Consider the following 19,714-nt stretch of genomic DNA (forward strand, 5'->3'; position numbering starts at 1 on the left):
ATGATGGGAGTACAGGGATGGGGATGATGGGAGTACAGGGATGGGGATGATTGGAGTACAGGGATGGGGATGATGGGAGTACAGGGATGGAGATGATGGGAGTACAGGGATGGGGAGGATGGGAGTTCCCGGCACGAGGCAGACAGCGGTGACGTCACAGAGTGTTGGCTCTGCGTGGTAGCGATGCGTTCCCATGGAGACGGAGAGCCGCCGGCCCCGCCCCCTCCTCCTACCGGACACCTAGAAGATCTCCGGAGAGCCGCGACACCCCGAGATCTCCGACCGTCCGATCTACCGACACACCGACCGGGGACTATCCGATCCCCTTCTCACAGCCAGGACTGGGATGTCCCCTGTGCTCCCCTCCCCCCTTCTCCTGTTAGGGACTCCTAATCTACACCCCAAAATCCCTCCATTGTCACCCCCTCAGTGCCACACCGGGACCCCCCAATACTCTCCTATGTGCCCCCCCTCCTCCCCCCACATCCTGGACTCTCTATAATAATTCGGTCCCTGTGGTTGGCACAGAAGGTCCTCAGAGCGCCAGTCCATCCGATGCCCCCCTCCCCTTTCCCCGGTGCCCTTCCAATATCTGTCCCATTTCCCCATACCAGTCCCTGTGCCCATATCAAGATCACCTCCCTAAATATTAGTCCCTGACCATTCTCAAGTCCCTATTCCCAGTCATTGTGACCATAAGATTTCCTGTGCCCTTCTCTGTGCCAGTCCCTGTGCTAACACCCAAATCTTGTTCTGTAAACCTCTTCTTTTTAGTGGTCCTTATTCTCTGTCCCCTCTTATCCCCAGTCCTTGTGGTCCATTAACTCCAGTCCCTGTGTCCTTCTTAGGTGTAGTTCCTATACCCCGGTACTAGCAGGCTGTGCCCCATAAATACCAGTCCCTGTGCTCCGAACCAGCCTTTGCACCCCATTTTAAATTATTTTTTGTGCCCTTAGTACCAGTCCCTGTGTCCTTTACCATTCATTGTACCAGTCCCTGTGCTTAGTAATCAGTCCCCACTCCCCAAACCAGTAATACCAGTTCCTGGGCCTAGTAGCACTAGTCCTCGTGTCCAGTATTCCCAGTCCCTGTGTCCAGTATTCCCAGTCCCTGTGTCCAGTATTCCCAGTCCCTGTGTCCAGTATTCCCAGTCCCTGTGTCCAGTATTCCCAGTCCCTGTGTCCAGTATTCCCAGTCCCTGTGTCCAGTATCCCTAATTTTTGTGCTCAGTATCATCAGTCCCTTTGACCTTCACTACCAGTCCCTGTGCCCAGTATCACCAGTCTAAGGCCCCAGTATTCCCAGTCCCTGTCTCCAGTATTCCCAGTCCCTGTGCCCAATATCACCAGTCCTTGGCACCAGTAATACCAGTCCCAGCCCCCCCTATCCCCAGTCCCTGTTACCAGTTATCACCAATCCCAATGTCCAATCTCCCCAGTCCCTGACTCCAGTGCTCCCAGTCCCTCTGCCCAGTATTCCCAGTCCCTCCAGTCCCTGTGCTGAGTGTAGTCCTCCCCTCCCCCGGCTCCTCCCCCCTCCCCCGCTCCTCGGATCTCCTGCCATGTGAAGAGCCCGGATGATGCCCGCTGCGGCTCCCTGATCTCCTCTCCAGGATGGACTTCAGTCAGGCCGGTCTGTTCGGCTACATCGAGGACCTCCATGAACTGGCGATCATCGAGAGGCCGGTCCGCCGGAGCCTCAAGGTACTGCATGACGTCATGACACTGACAGCTCCCCCTGACGTCACACCCTGACCATGGGAGCCCCCAAATCACCGGCCCTGACGTCACACTCCCATCTATACCATTCCACCGGACCCCCCATCTTCATCTTCATCATCATCATCATCATCTCCCCATCCTGTACCCCACTACTGACATCAAACCACCACCTGACCCCCCATCATCTTCATCCTCATCATCATTCTCCTCATCCTCCTTCTCTACCCCACTACTGACATCAAACCACCACCTGACCCCCCATCATCTTCATCCTCATCATCATCATCATCCTGTACCCCACTACTGACATCAAACCACCACCTGACCCCCCATCATCTTCATCCTCATCATCATTCTCCTCATCCTCCTTCTCTACCCCACTACTGACATCAAACCACCACCTGACCCCCCATCATCTTCATCCTCATCATCATCATCATCCTGTACCCCACTACTGACATCAAACCACCACCTGACCCCCCATCATCTTCATCATCATCATCATCCTGTACCCCACTACTGACATCAAACCACCACCTGACCCCCCATCATCTTCATCCTCATCATCATTCTCCTCATCCTCCTTCTCTACCCCACTACTGACATCAAACCACCACCTGACCCCCCATCATCTTCATCCTCATCATCATCATCATCCTGTACCCCACTACTGACATCAAACCACCACCTGACCCCCCATCATCTTCATCCTCATCATCATTCTCCTCATCCTCCTTCTCTACCCCACTACTGACATCAAACCACCACCGGACCCCCCATCTTCATCTTCATCCTTATCCTGTACCCCACTACTGACATCAAACCACCACCTGACCCCCCATCATCTTCATCCTCATCATCATCCTGTACCCCACTACTGACATCAAACCACCACCTGACCCCCCATCATCTTCATCCTCATCATCATCATCATCCTGTACCCCACTACTGACATCAAACCACCACCTGACCCCCCATCATCTTCATCCTCATCATCATCCTCCTCATCCTCCTTCTCTACCCCGCTACTGACATCAAACCACCACCTGACCCCCCCATCTTCATCCTCATCATCCTCCCCATCCTGTACCCCACTACTGACATCAAACCACCACCTGACCCCCCATCATCTTCATCCTCATCATCATCCTCCTTCTGTACCCCACTACTGACATCAAACCACCACCTGACCCCCCATCATCTTCATCCTCATCATCATCCTCCTCATTCTCCTTCTCTACCCCGCTACTGACATCAAACCACCACCTGACCCCCCATCATCTTCATCCTCATCATCATCCTCCTCATTCTCCTTCTCTACCCCGCTACTGACATCAAACCACCACCTGACCCCCCCATCTTCATCCTAATCCTCATCCTTATCATCCTCATCCTGTACCCCGCTACTGACATCAAACCACCACCTGACCCCCCATCATCCTCATCCTCCTCCTCATCCTCCTTCTGTACCCCGCTACTGACATCAAACCACCACCTGACCCCTCATCCTCCTCCTCCTTCTGTACCCCGCTACTGACATCAAACCACCACCTGACCCCCCCATCTTCATCCTCATCATCCTCATCCTGTACCCCGCTACTGACATCAAACCACCACCTGACCTCCATCATCCTCATCCTCCTCATCTTCATACTCATCCTCATCCTCCTCCTCATCATTCTCCTTCTGTACCCCGCTACTGACATCAAACCACCACCTGACCCCCCATCATCATCATCCTCATCCTCCTCATCATCCTTCTGTACCCCACTACTGACATTAAACCACCACCTGACCCCCCTCATCATCATCCTCATCCTCCTCATCATCCTTCTGTACCCCACTACTGACATCAAACCACCACCTGACTCCCCCATCATCATCATCCTCATCCTTATCATCCTCCCCTGTACCCCACTACTAACATCATACCACCCGACCCCCCTGTCATCATCATCCTTCTCCTGTACCCCACTACTGACATCATACCACCCGACCCCTTTGTCATCATCATCCTCATCTTATTCATCCTCCCCTTGTACCTGGCATCCTATAAACCCTACCCTCTGTCATCAGCATCCTAATCCTCATCATCATCCTCCTGTACCTGCCAACCCTTACCCTCTGTCATCATCATCCCCCTGTGCTCCAATGCTGGCATCCTACCAACCTACCCTCTGTCATCATCATCCCTATCCTCATCCCCTGTACTCCACTGTCATCTTCGTAACACCATACCCCCATCATCATCATCCCCCTGTACTCCAATGCTAGCATCCTACCACCCTACCCCCTGTCATCATCATCCCTATCCTCATCCCCTGTACTCCACTGTCATCTTCGTAACACCATACCCCCATCATTATCATCATCCCCCTGTACTCCATTGCTGGCATTCAACCACTCTACCCCCTGTCAGCATCCTTCCTGGTTCCCCACTGCCAGCTTCCTACCCCCCCCCCACCCCACATCATCATTCCTATTCTCATCATCTCATCTTACCCCCTGTACTTGGCAGCCCATCACCTTATCCTCTGTCATCATCATCATCCACCTGTACTCCAATGCTGGCATCCTACTACCTTACCCTCTATTATCATCATCCTCATCCTCCTATACCCCTTTTACTGGCATCCTACCACCCTACCCCCTGTCATCATCCCTCCTTGTACCCTACTGCCAGCTTCCTACCGCTCCACCCCCTGTTATCATCATCCCCGATCTCATCATCACCCCCCTGTACTTGGCAGCCCACCACCCTCCCCCCCCGTCATCACCACCCCCCTGTACACCAGTTCTGACATCCTATCACTATGCCCTCTGTCACCATCATCCCTATCCTTATCACCCCCCTGTACCCCACCACCCTACACTCTATTATCACCATCTTTATTATTATGCCTCTGTACCCCATGCCAGCTTCCTACCACCCTACCCCCTGTCATCATCACCCCCCCCTGTACCCCACGTCTGACATCCTGCGACCCTATCCCATCATCATCATTTACCCCACTTCTGACATCCTACGACCCTATTCTGTCATCATCATCCCCCTGTACCCCACCTCTGACATCCTACGACACTACCCCATCATCCCTCTGTACCCCATCTCTGACATCCTATGACCCTACCCCATCATCCCTCTGTACCCCACCTCTGACATCCTACGACCCTACCCCATCATCATCATCTCCTTGTACCCCACTCCTGGCATCCTACCACCGTATCCTTTGTCATCCTCATCATCATCCTCCTGTACCCCACAGCTGCCATCCCACCACCCTACCCCCTGTCATTATGGGGGAGATATAATCTCAGCCTCTCATCCCAACACCTCCACCATCACCCCCAACTGCACTCTGCCATCCAACCAACTGTACCCCAACAGTAGCATTAAACACCGCAATACTGCCCTGCCCACCAACTATCACTGACAGTGACATTAACTGCCATCTAACTGCCATCTGGGTATTCCAATGGGGGTGGGGGGTGGGGGCTGGTTATGCATTGGGGGGCTCCCATTGGAGTGGGGTATATATATAGAAGTAAAATTGTGGTTCCCAAAAGTTTACAGTGGCCCCCCTCCATTATGGATTTTGGATTTGATCATATTCCAATACAGTATAAGGATCCTCTGCATGACGGTTCTGCTGTGTGTGACCCAATGATGACATCACTACGTCATTCTATTATACAATGTAACAATATCGCTATGTTGCTGTATGAGCAGGCAATATACTCTGCAATTAGGTAACCATGTGATGATGATATTACCCTGTGAAGGTGATAATTACCCCGCCCCACCCCCAGGGTTATCACCTGTCAAAAAAAGGAGTGAGAAACCTCCCCCAGTCGGCCCCTCCTCCTCATTGCTTGTTGGCAGTGGAGTGGTGGTGTCCTTTGGAACCCCAACTAACCGGCTGTTTAGGTGACCAGCCCTCCGCAGGGCCATGTGGGGCTCTCCAGCTATCACAGCCCCCTTCATCAAGGCTTTGGTTCCCAGGACGGGAAGTGTCCTCTTCCTTGGTTTGTTGGGGTCCTACTTTTCCGGTTCGTGATTCCAGATGAGCCGAGTGATTTTTGTCGAAATAGATTTTGCTGTGAAATGACCAATTCTGTAGCTGGTGACACTTTGCCGCAGTGGAAACCCTCAGTTTTCATTAAGTTGCTTAGATGAAAATTCCTTGAAAAAAAAAATAACAACTGACTTTATTTCATTTTATGTTTTTTATTTTGTGTGTTTTGCCCCTTTTTTTGTGCATATTTTGGATTATTTGTGTAATGTTGCTTTAAGTTTTTTATCTTTTTTTTTTCCTGATATTGTTTTTGTTTTGTTTCTGTAAAAAATATTTACAATAATAAGGTTAATAAAGGAAACGTTATGGCCTGCACCTCTGACTCTCAGGGGCAAACTAAATACCACCAAAATAAACGCAATTTCACCTTTTATCGACTTCAAGGCATTTTGCCAAAATGGTAAAATTTTGCTGAAATGTCAGAATTTTTTGCTGAAATTTTAGTAAAATGACAGCGCCTTTAAAAAGTATTCATACCCCTTGAAATTTTCCACATTTTGTCATGTTACAACCAAAAACGTAAATGTATTTTATTGGGATTTTATGTGATAGACCGACACAAAGTGTCACATAATTGTGAAGTGGAAGGAAAACGATAAATGATACAAATAAATATGTGAAAAGTGTGTGTGTGGGGGGGGGGGGCATTTGTGTGGCGCCCCCCGCAGTCAATACTTTGTAGAACCCCCTTTCTCTACAAGTCTTTTTGGGGATGTCTCTACCAGCTTTGCACATCTAGAGAGGACATTTCTGCTCATTCTTCTTTGTAAAATATCTCAAGCTCTGTCAGATTGGATGGAGAGCGTCTGTGAGCAGCAATTTTCAAGTCTTGCCACAGATTCTCAATGTGATTTAGGTCTGGACTGTGACTGGGCCATTCTAACACATGAATATGCTTTGATCTAAACCATTCCATTGTAGCTCTGGCTGTATGTTTCGGGTCGTTGTCCTGCTGGAAGGTGAACCTCCGCCCAGTCTCAAGTCTTTTGTAGACTCTAACAGGTTTTCTTCTAAGATTGTCCTGTATTTGTCTCCATCCATCTTCCTATCAACTCTGACCAGCTTCCCTGTCCCTGCTGAAGAAAACCATCCCCACCACATGATGCTGCCACCACCATGTTTCACGGTGTGGATGGTGTGTTCAGGGTGATGTGCAGTGTTAGTTTTCCCCACACATAGCGTTTTACTTTTAGGCCAAAAAGTTGAATTTTGGTCTCCTCTGACCAGATCACCTTCTTCCACATGTTTGCTGTGTCCTCCACATGGCTTCTCACAAACTACAAACAGGACTTCTTATGACTTTCTTTCACCAATGTCTTTCTTCTTGTCACTCTTCCATAAAGGGCAGATTTGTGGAGAACACGACTAATAGTTGTCCTGTGGACAGATTCTCCCACCTGAGCTGTGGATCTCTGCAGCTCCTCCAGAGTTACCATGGACCTCTTGGCTCTTCTCTGATGAATGCTCTCCTTGCCCGGCCGGTCAGTTTAGGTGGACGGCCATGTCTTGGTAGGTTTGCAGTTGTGCCATACTCTTTCCATTTTCTGATGATGGATTGAACAGAGCTCCGTGAGATGTTCAAAGCTTGGGAGAGTTTTTTATAACCTAACCCTGCTTTATACTTCTCTACAACTTTATCCCTGACCTGTCTGGTGTGTTCCTTGGCCTTCATGATGCTGTTTGTTCACTAAGATTCTCTAACAAACCTCAGAGGGCTTCACAGAACAGCTGCATTTATACTGAGATTAAATGACACACAGGTGGACTCTATTTACTAATTAGGTGACTTCTGAAGGCAATTGGTTCCACTAGATTTTAGTATCAGAGTAATACAAATGCCCCCCACCCCCACACTTTTCTTATATTTATTTGTATCATTTATCATTTTTCTTCCACTTCACAATTATGAGCCACTTTGTGTTGGTCTATCACATAAAATCCCAATAAAATACATTTACGTTTTTGGTTGTAATATGACAAAATGTGGAAAATTTCAAGGGGTATGAATACTTTTTCAAGGCACTGTAAAACTTTTCATCGCTATTAGCGATGTGTTAAATAGTGGGCACTGCAGCAAAGATTGCCAAATTCAAATAGCCCCCCCCCCCCCCCCTCGGTTGTGGTCCCCAAACTACAGCCCATGGGCCAGATGTGGCCCTCAGCTGGCACCTAACTGATCCTTGGGGCACAGTTCCCCTCAATGTCTCCAATGATGGGGCACAGTTCCCCTCAATGTCTCCAATGATGGGGCACAGTTCCCCTCAATGTCTCCAATGATGGGGCACTATTCCTCTAACTGACAAACTGACAACAAGAATGGGATTCTATTCCTCCCACTGACACCAATGATGGGTCCAATTAGAATCCAGCCTGGCTGGATATCACAGCGTACAAGATTGGATTGCTGGAATCATCAAATGGTCCAATTGCAACGTATCAAGAAATGTCACCATCCTGGTCACCGGTATGTTATGGAAGAAACAGGCAAATCCATAGAGTTTGTTTGCCTAATATACAGCCAGGCAGAGCTCTACTTCAGTGGTCCCCAAAAAACAGCCCATGGCCCAGATTCGGCCCTATGCTGGCTATTAACTCACCCTTGTGGCACAGTTCCCCTCAAAGACACCAAGGATGGGGCACTATTCCTACAATTGATGCCAACAGTGGGACACTATTGCTCCTTCTGACACCATTGATGGGGCACTATTCCTCTTACTGACACCAATGATGGGGCACTATTCCTCCCACTGACACCAATGATGGGGCACTAGTCTTCTTCCGACACCAACAAGGTGGCACTATTACTCCTTCTGAGACCATCAATGGGTTACTATTCCTCCCACTGACACCCATAATGGGGCACTATTCCTTCCACTGACACTAATAATGGGGCACTATTCCTCTCACTGACACCAAAGATGGGGCACTATTCCTCCCACTGACACCAATGGTGGGACACTAATCCTCTCACTGACACCAGAAATCGGAAACTCCCCCCCCCCATACTTATCTGAGTCCCATCTCGATCCAGTGATGTGCACGAGAGCCTCAGCTGTCTGGTGACTCTCCCTCCTCATTGGCTGAGATAGCAGAGGGAGCCATTGGCTCCCACTGCTGTCAATCACAGAAAGTGAGCCAATGAGAAGAGAGAGGGGGCAGGGCTGAGCTGAAACTCTGTGTCTGAATGGGCATGCAGGGCAGCGGCTCGGGAGCGACCCTGCTTGGGTGCCCCCAAGCCAAGCGGTTTGCTTTGGGGGCACTCGGCAGGAGGGAGGGGCCATAAGTGTCGGAAGGGGACACGAGAAGAGGAGGATCAAACCTGCCCTATGCAAAATAACACAGAGCAGGTAAGTAGAACATGTTTGTTATTAAAAAAAAAAAGACTTAAAGCGGAGGTCCAGCTGGAAATTTTTTTTTGAAATTCAGCAGCTACAAACACTGTAGCTGCTGACTTTTAATAAGCACACTTAGCTATCCAGGGTGCCCACGATGGCGGCCGCCTGAGGCCGTTCAGGAGTAATAATGCCACCTTGTTGGTGTCCGAAGAAGAAGACTAGTGCCCCATCAATGTTGTTACTAACAGGAATAGTGCCCCATCAATGTTGTTACTAACAGGAATAGTGCCCCATCAATGTTGTTACTAACAGGAATAGTGACCCATCAATGGTGTCAGAAGGAGCAATAGTGTCCCACTGTTGGCATCAGTTGTAGGAATAGTGCCCCATCGTTGGTGTCTTTGAAGGGAACTGTGCCCCAAGGGTGAGTTAATAGCCAGCATAGGACCAAATCTGGGCCATGGGCTGTTTTTTGGGGACCACTGAAGTACAGCTCTGCCTGGCTGTATATTAGGCAAACAAACTCTATGGATTTGCCTGTTTCTTCCATGACATACCGGTGACCAGGATGGTGACATTTCTTGATACGTTGCAATTGGACCATTTGAGGATTCCAGCAATCCAATCTTTATCATTAGTATGTATAGATAACACAAGTAACTAAACAACAGACAGGTTGTATGCTGTGATATCCAGCCAGGCTGGACACTAATTGGACCCATCATTGGTGTCAGTGGAGGAATAGAGCCCCATTGTTGCTGTCAGTCAGAGGAATAGTGCCCCATCATTGGTGTCAGTGGGAGAAATAGTGCCCCATCATTGGTGTCATTGAGGGGAACTGTGCCCCAAGGATCAGTTAGTTGCCAGTTTGGGTGGGGGGCGGGGGGTGCTGCACACAGAAGGTTTTTTACCTTCATGCATAAAGATAAAAAAACCTTTAGCTTTGCCCTTTGTTTAGAAGTTTGGAGACCCCTGCCCTAACCCTAGGTTCATACCTATGCGGCTCTGTTCATTTGCTCATTTGAATGGGCTGCGGTGCCTCCAGAAACACAGGGAATGGTCCCTGCACCATCTCTGGAATTGCAGTCCGCACGGGAATCTCAAGTGCAGTGCGGTTCCCAGTGCGGGTGCAATTTCCAGCCCGTGTAGCATGCCATTAGGATTAATGGCACCCGCATGCATACAGAGCATTTTTCTGTGCGGGCGGTTGCGGCTGCAGGTACAGGTGCGGATCCGCAGCAGGAACCCCTCCCCTGCACAGATATATGAACCCCCTGCACAGATGTGAACCCCCTGCCCAGATGTGAACCCCCTGCACAAATGTGAACCCCCTGCACAGATGTGAACCCCCTGCCCAGATGTGAACCCCCCGCACAGATGTGAACCCCCCACACAGAAGTGAACCCCCCCACACAGAAGTGAACCCCCCCACACAGAAGTGAACCCCCCGCACAGATGTGAGCCCCCCTGCACAGATGTGAACCCCCCCGCCGAGATGTTTGAACCCCCCTGCACAGATGTGAACCCCCCCGCACAGATGTTTGAACCCCCCTGCACAGATGTGAACCCCCTGCAGATGTGAAGCCCCCGCACAGATGTTTGAACCCCCTGCACAGATGTGAACCCCCCTGCAAAGATGTGAGCCCCCCCGCACAGATGTGAACCCCCCCTGCACAGATGTTTGAACCTCCCTGCACAGATGTGAACCCCCCCGCACAGATGTGTGCCCCCCTGCACAGATGTTTGAACCCCCCCACACAGATGTTTGAACCCCCTGCACAGATGTGAGCCCCCCCGCACAGATGTGAGCCCCCCGCACAGATGTGAGCCCCCCTGCACAGATGTGAGCCCCCCCGCACAGATGTGAACCCCCCCGCACAGATGTGAAGCCCCCCTGCACAGATGTGAGCCCCCCTGCACAGATGTGAACCCCCCCGCACAGATGTGAGCCGAGCCTAATTGCACTAAACTGTACACTCCGGATGAGTCACACAAATGTAACCAACAAAGACTGTAATGCAGAAGATGTAATATGTAACAAATAATTTTGAAATGTAACAAACAATCTTCACAAAGTGGATGAGTCATAAGAGACAATATAAATGTATCGGTGAAGGTTTTCATTAATCAGGTCATGGAGTATCTGGTGGAAGTCGGTCTCATTGTACTGGATCTGTCCCCCGCCTCATGCACACTGGACATTCCCTCTGCTGCTTTTAGGGGGCATTTGGCGTTTTTTCCCCTGCCTCTAAACGCCCCAGCAGTGTTATCCATGCGCACAGAGGCGCTAAGCCCTGGTTCACACCGCTGTGATTTGTCACACCCTATTGCCGGCAATCGTTGTGACTCAAGTCGCAGGAACTTTGAAAAAGGTTCCTGTACTACTTTTTCCTCTGAACTTTTTTTTTGAGAGCTTAAAACCGGCGATTAAAAACGCCCATTTAGCCGCGTTTGCATGCCGCGTTTAGTCGCGTTTAGCTGTGTCCAGAGGGAGTAGCAGCAGCTGAGAGAGCCGCAGTGTACTTGTATCTACCTCAATTTCGGTGCTTTTTCTATGGATCCCATAATGAGCATATGTGAGGAAATGCCAGGGGGGGTCTGCACTAATTATCAGCGCAGCCCCTGCCATTTATCAGTGTCCATTAGTGTCACCCATCAGGGCCACCTATCAGTGCCCATCCGTGCCCATCAGTGCCACCTATCAGTGCCCATCAGTGACAACCAAAAGTACCCATCATTGCAGCCTTTCAGTGCCCATCAGTGTCACATATCAGTGCCCATCAGTGCCACCTGTGAGTGCCCATCAGTGCCACTTATCAATGCCCATCAGTGCCGCATATCAGTTCCACCTATCAGTGCCCATCAGTGCCACCTATCAGTGCCCATCAGTGCTGCATATTAGTGCCCATCATCGGTGCCCATCAGTGCCACCTCATCAGTGCCGCCTTATCAGTGCCTATTAGTGCGGCCTCATTAGTGCTCATCAGTGAAGGAGAGAACTTACTTATTTACAAATTTGTTTAACAGAAATCAAGAAAAACTTTTTTTTTCAAAATTTTCGGGCTTTTTTGTTTCTTTAGCAACAAATAAAAACCACAGAGGTGATCAAATACCACCAAAAGAAAGCTCTATTAGTGGGAACAAAATGATAAAAATTTTGTTTGGGTACAGTGTAGCATGACCACGCAAATGTCATTCAAAGTGTGAGAGCGCTGAAAGCTGAAAACTGGCCTGGGCAGGAAGGGGGTGTAAGTGCCCGGTATTGAAGGGGTTAAGGTTGTCTACCCCCTCTCTAAAGTATAGTGGTGACAATAGGCATATAAACAAATAAATGTCTATAAAGGAAATATTCCAAAGAAAAATTTGACCGACAAACGCCAGTGAAGAAAGATCACGTGATCTTTCAAAGCGAGAATTCAAATCTGTTCACTTCCATATTTGATCCCAAATGGTTAAACGAGGTCAGACGGCGCTTATTACCCCAAAGCAGGCTGGTATTAATGGTAGAAGGCGGTCTCAGTCCTCCTCCAACACTCATTCCATGTAAATCTCATATAAAAAAAGAACGGCACTCATAGTGCTCACTGCGATTTTATTAAACAAAATTTGAAGGAATAAAACACTCACAAGAGAAATAAAACAGATCACCAATCACAAGATGCACTCCAGTATGTGCAATCAGCTCTCATATACAGATCTCTTATGGCTCTGCAACAACACTCTGGAACCAAAGCGTGATGACGTCATTGGCACATGACTCTGACCCCCCCCCCCCCATACGCGTTACTTCCAATCAGTCAGGACTTCCTCAGTAGGGACTGAGGTTTAGATACATTTTATTTATCCATTTATAAGTATCTATTTATTCTGTCATTTTTATTTGTGTTTGGTTGTCTCTGACCTCGTTGGGGAGATTTTCCCTCACTTCCTATTCTCTGTGATACTCACACAAGAGATAAGATTTGTCACCGGGACCGGAAAGTACGGACAGCCATTCAAACGCTGTCAGAGGTTCTTACACTTTGTATGTGTGCTAAAAATAATTTTTTTTTTTTTTGTCAATACAACCGCCAAAGAAATTTTCCATCACTAGGACAGGAAACGAGGGGAAATATTCTCAGTTTGGAATTTACGGACTTTAGATGCACCCTAAAAACAGCCCTCGATGGTGAGATTTTCTGTCCTGCAACCACGGACTGTGCTAATGGGGGAATCACTATTGTGTTCTCCCTGTGTGTGGGGGGGAGAGGGCGGGGGTTGGGCGCGGGGAGCCGTCCCGGCTGGGAGAACGCACAGTGATTATTGGTAGTGGCTATATGAAATCCGACAGGTTGATCGATCAACTTGGGTACAATCAGCCTGCATATACATGGATCGAATCTCAGCCAGTCCCTACTGAATCGGCTGAGATTCGAACCATCTATGGCCAGCTTAACTCTTTTCCACGCTTTGCAGAACTAAGGCCCTGTTCACACCTGTGTGGTGCGTTTAGGTGCATAACATTTTCCATGCATTACCATTAAACTGTATATAACGTGAATTTTGCTAAAAGCGCATCAAACATTTACCATGCAGCATTTTTTTAATGCACTGCACAGTGGCCGCCGCTCCATATGGGGTGCAGGGTTGTCACCCCCCTAATCTAATGTGCCCGCCTCTAATCTGCATGCAGGGCGCCGGACTCATGAATTCCAATGGGGTTTTTTTTTTGGAAGCAGATGATTAGATCCGGAGGTGCAGAGGCGGTGGGTGGGGGTTGGGGGATTGGGGGGGGGGGGGGGTCTGGTGGTGTAATTGTTGCCGCTGCCAGGGGGGTAGTTTGTTTTCTGCCTCCCCCCTGGATGGAGCACCAGCTGCCACTGGCACTGCATCTAAAACGCACAGGTGTGCAGGGGGTCCAAACCAAAAACTGGCTGGAGTTGGACCCCGTTCACACCTGTGCATTTTAGGCGTGTGTTTGGTGCGATGCATTAAAAGAAATCCCGCTTGCTGCATCTTTGATGTACTTTCAGCGCAGTGCGCATTATAGAGAGTTCTAAGGTAACGCATGTAACACGTATGTACGATGCAACACACGGGTGTGAACTGAGGCTTAGGCTTTAGGGTCCTGTTATCACCAGATGCAGTGAGATGCATTTTTGATGCACACCATTTGCATAGACAGTCCAATATCCAGGTTATTCTATGAGCACAGATCACACTAATGCCGTGCAGTGAAAAAAGTACAGCAAGCTGCAGCTTCCTGCACTGCAAATGCACAGAAATGCAACACAACGCAGTACAACGCACATAACAGTCCAGAAGGAAAGAATACAAAAGTGACCTCAAAGGAAATGCAAGCTTAGGAAAAATACATCACAGACGGTGCGTCCATTAAGGGCGCCACCCCCTCCATCCTCACCACCCCCCTCTATGACTAATGGATAGATTCATGCATTGCATGAATCCATGGCCACCGCCGCCACCCCCCTTTTCATGCGTCCGGCCCCTTTTCGGACGCCGGGCACCTGAATTACAACGGCGGGGGTGTTTTTTTGAAGCACCTGATTAGAGCCAGAGGCTCTGATAGGCTTCAGAAAAGGTGGACTCAGAGCACAGAGCATTGCACTACAATCCCACCCAGGTGTGTTAGAAAAGCAAATGAATATTCTCTTTTCTAACACTGAACCGCCTCTCTGCCAATCAGGAAGCACGGGTCTATTACCCGTCACCTGATTGGCTGAAAGGACAGGTGCTGCGGTTGGACGCTTATCAGGAAGAGGGGAGGAGACGCATGGAGGACACAGGAGCCGCTGTCTGACCCGCTGCAAAGGTCCCACAGCTCGCCGCCGTCACCCTCTGCCTGACCTGCCACCGAGACAGGGTAAGTGCCGGTCAGACAGCTAGCGGGTGCGGGGGTGGGGTCACAGTGGCACTATTTGATGGGCACAGTGGCTGCATTTGATGGCACAGTGGTGGCAATTGATGGGCACAGTAGCTGCATTTGATGGGCACAGTGGCTGCATTTGATGGGCACAGTGGCAGCATTTGATGGGCACAGTAGTTGCGTTTGGTGGGCACAGTGGCTGCATTTGATGGGCACAGTGGCTGCAATTGATGGGCACAGTGGCTGCAATTGATGGGCACAGTGGCTGCGTTTGGCACAATGGCTGCAATTGATGGGCACAGTGGCTGTGTTTGATGGGCACAGTGGCTGCGTTTGGCACAATGGCTGCAATTGATGGGCACAGTGGCTGCATTTGATGGGCACAGTGAGGCTGCAATTTTGTTTTTTTTTTCAGAATTTTTCAGTTTGTTTGCACTCCCCAAAAATTTTGAGCACCAGCCACCACTGATCACAAATGCATGCAAATGCGCATAAAAAGGCGTGTCAAATGCATTTCACTGCACATGCAAAAACATAGGAGCCCGTTCACACCACAAAAATGCACTCCAGATCTGTTCCGGATGCGTTTCTGCATGCGTGTTTTTCATGTAATTTTGATGCATTCTCGTGGGTTTTTGTTGCGTTTTTGATGCATTTCCGGATGCATTCCAGATGCTTTTTTCTTGTTTTTTTTTAAATCTCACTGACTGGGGTCCAGTGCATTTTTTGATGTGTTTTACCGCGTTCCAGTCCAGTCCAGTTCAGGAAAAATGAAGCATGTTCTACTTTTTTTTTTTCTGGAACTGACCGCACTGGTGTGAACTATGCCATTGGAAACCATATAACCTACATTCCATGCGTTTTTCATGCAGAAAAAAAGCTGTACTAGACTGCATGTGATGTGAAGGGGCCCTAAACGCACAGTTTCTGACGTGAATGGGCCGTTTTAAAAGACAGAAGTGACATCAAAGGTAATGCAAGCTTAGGAAAAAAGCACTGCAAATGCGCATAAAAATGCAGGTCAAATGCACATCACTGCACTTGAAAAAATGGGCAGTAAAACGGGTAGTTTCTGTTGTGAATTTGCCATATGCAATTACATTTGTTCAAAAATGCATTCCAAACACAATGACGATAAAAATGAATGTTTACAGTTACGTGCGTTTAAAAAAAGAAAAGTAGAGCAGGCTGCATTTCTTTTTCTTGCAGTTTTGCAGCACAATGTGCACAAATGTGTGTAAACAAACTGCATGTGAATGAAGCTCATTAACCATCTACAGACCAGCCACCGTCATTATACCGCAGCAGGTCGGCACGTTCCCGCGAATCGCCGTAGCTGTACGTCGGCCCTTAAAACAGCTCTAGCATGCGCGCACGCCCAGGGGACGCGATGTGCATGGCCAACGGCCGCGATGTCTGCCGGCCACGAGAGCCAGAGCGGGGATCTGTGTATGTAAACACACAAATTCTGTTAGGAGAGGAGAGACAGATCGTCTGTTCCTACTTAGTAGGAACAGCGATCTGGCTCCTCCTCTAGTAAGTCAATCCTCCCACAGTTAGAAACACCTAACACTTAACCCCTTGATCGCCCCCTATTGTTAACCCCTTCCCTACCAGTGACAATGACACAGTAATCAGTGCATTTTTATAGCTCTGATCGCTGTATAAATGACAATGGTCCCAAAAATGTGTCAAAAGTGTCCGATCTGTCTGCCGCAATGTCGCAGTCCTGCTAAAAATTGCAGATCACCGCCATTAATAATAAAAAAAAAACTAATAATAAAAATGCCATAAATCTATCCCCTATTTTGTAGACGCTATAACTTTCGCACAAACCAATCAATATACGCTTATTGCATTTTTTAATTTTTTTTTTACCAAAAATATGTAGAAGATTACATATCGGCCTGAACTGAGGAAGAAATTTCTTTTTTTACTTTTTTTAAATTTTTTTTTATATTTATTATAGCAAATTGTATAAAATATTGTTGTGTTTTTTTTTCAAAATTGTCGCTCTATTTTTGTTTATAGCGCAAAAAATAAAAACCGCAGAGGTGATCAAATGGCACCAAAAGAAATCTCTATTTGTGGGGAAAAAAGGGCGTCAATTTTGTTTGGGTACAACGTCGCAATTGTCACTTAAAGCGTCGCAGTGCCGTATCGCAAAAAATGAGCTGGTCAGGAAAGGGGAAATTCTTCTGGTCCTTAAGTGGTTAAAAAATAAATAAATTAATAACCTTGCAGGTTCATTATTAACAAAGAGAAAAAAAAAATGCATAGGAAAAAAAATGTCTCAACATGTGAATGTGATGGCTTTATCTCTGTTGCATTCCGGTGTGAACAGGCCCTTGCGGGCTCATTCATACCATGTGCGACGACAGGCGTTTTCACGCCGGTGTGAATATCGCATGGCGTCGCAGGTCATTGCGCTGCAGCGGAGAGACGTAAATAAAGTGTCATTATCGGACACTTCACATCAAACCGAACAAAAAGAAATGCGATGTCGGACGTCACACACTGACAGCTGCCCGCAATACTCTGCGTTTTACCGTATGGGCGATTGTGAAGCGGCCCTGAACTGTGAGCCGCACACATTGTTACATTGTATGACTCATCCCCGTCTGTGAAAAGTTTGTTTGTTACATTTAAACAATATCTGTTACATTGTACACAGAATATTATCTGTTATGACTCATCTGGATTCTGATGATTGATCATTACAATTTGACATTTTATTTTTTTTTATTTTTTTTACATTGATACATTTTAACATTATTTGTTACATTGTACACAGTATAGTATGTTTACACTCGAAGGCCACATTATTAGGTCCCCCTTGCTAGTAGCGGGTGGGACTCCCTTTATTAGGTTGCTAGTAGAGGGTTGGACCCCCTTTATTAGGTCCCCCTTGCTAGTAGCGGGTTAGACCCCCTTTATTAGGTCCCCCTTGCTAGTAGCGGGTGGGACTCCCTTTATTAGGTTGCTAGTAGAGGGTTGGACCCCCTTTATTAGGTTCCCCTTGCTAGTAGCGGGTTGGACCCCCTTTATTAGGTTCCCCTTGCTAGTAGCGAGTTGGACCCCCTTTATTAGGTCCCCCTTGCTAGTAGCGGGTTAGACCCTCTTTATTAGGTTCCCCTTGCTAGTTGCGGGTTGGACCCCCTTTATTGGGTCCACCTTGCTAGTAGCGGGTTGGACCCCATTTATTAGGTCCAACTTGCTAGTAGCGGGTTGGACCCCCTTTATTAGGTCCCCCTTGTTTGTAGCAAGTTGGACTCCCTTTATTAGGTTCCCCTTGCTAGTAGCGGGTTGGACGTCCCTTTATTAGGTTCCCCTTGCTAGCAGCGGGTTAGACCCTCTTTATTAGGTTCCCCTTGCTAGTAGCGGGTTGAACCCCCTTTATTGGGTCCACCTTACTAGTAACGGGTTGAACCCCATTTATTAGGTCCAACTTGCTAGTAGCGGGTTGGACCCCCTTTATTAGGTCCCCCTTGCTAGTAGCGGGTTGGATGTCCCTTTATTAGGTTCCCCTTGCTAGCAGCGGGTTGGACCCCCTTTATTAGGTTCCCCCTTGCTAGTAGCGGGTTAGACCCTCTTTATTAGGTTCCCCTTGCTAGCAGCGGGTTGGACCCCCTTTATTAGGTTCCCCTTGCTAGCAGCGGGTTGGACCCCCTTTATTAGGTTCCCCCTTGCTAGTAGCGGGTTGGACCCCCTTTATTAGGTTCCCCTTGCTAGCAGTGGGTTGGACCCCCTTTATTAGGTTCCCCCTTGCTAGTAGCGGGTTGGACCCCCTTTATTAGGTTCCCCCTTGCTAGTAGCGGGTTGGAGCCCCTTTATTAGGGCCACCTTGCTAGTGTGAGTGTGGAGGCAATTGGAGGACAGGGACCTCATTGTCCAGTGGTGAGATGATTGGAGCTTTGTGACATGGTGCATTATCCTGCTGGAAGGAGCCATCAGAAGATGAGGACACTGTAGTCATAAAGGGATGGACATGGTCAGCAACAATACTCAGGTAGGCCGTGGTGTATGCTCAATTGGTACTAAGGGGTCCAAGGTGTACCAAGAAAATATCCCCCCCCACACCATTACACCCCCACCACCAGCCTGAACCGGTGATATCCCATCCCCCACACCATTACACCCCCACCACCAGCCTGAACCTGTGATATCCCATCCCCCACACCATTACACCCCCACCACCAGCCTGAACCGGTGATATCCCATCCCCCACACCATTACACCCCCACCACCAGCCTGAACCGGTGATATCCCATCCCCCACACCATTACACCTCCACCACCAGCCTGAACCGGTGATATCCCATCCCCCACACCATTACACCCCCACCACCAGCCTGAACCGGTGATATCCCATCCCCCACACCATTACACCCCCACCACCAGCCTGAACCGGTGATATCCCATCCCCCACACCATTACACCCCCACCACCAGCCTGAACCGGTGATATCCCATCCCCCACACCATTACACCCCCACCACCAGCCTAAACCGGTGATATCCCATCCCCCACACCATTACACCCCCACCACCAGCCTGAACCGGTGATACCCCATCCCCCACACCATTACACCCCCACCACCAGCCTGAACCGGTGATATCCCATCCCCCACACCATTACACCCCCACCATCAGCCTGAACCAGTGATACCCCATCCCCCACACCATTACATCCCCACCACCAGCCTGAACCGGTGATAC

General features: G+C 48.8%; 1 protein-coding gene across 1 annotated transcript in view; it reads left to right on the plus strand.

Moving 5' to 3' along the window:
• Positions 1-217: 217 nt before the first annotated feature.
• Positions 218-19,714, plus strand: part of PPP4R4 (protein phosphatase 4 regulatory subunit 4) — a gene marked incomplete in the record, with an annotated part of 152,861 nt that continues 133,364 nt past the window's right edge. The window contains 1 exon segment of the mRNA XM_073610080.1: positions 218-1,703. Coding sequence (XP_073466181.1) covers positions 1,614-1,703 — 90 coding nt within the window.

The sequence above is a fragment of the Aquarana catesbeiana genome, linkage group LG13 (assembly GCF_042186555.1).
Source record: "Aquarana catesbeiana isolate 2022-GZ linkage group LG13, ASM4218655v1, whole genome shotgun sequence".
In the NCBI taxonomy this organism is placed as follows: domain Eukaryota; kingdom Metazoa; phylum Chordata; class Amphibia; order Anura; family Ranidae; genus Aquarana; species Aquarana catesbeiana.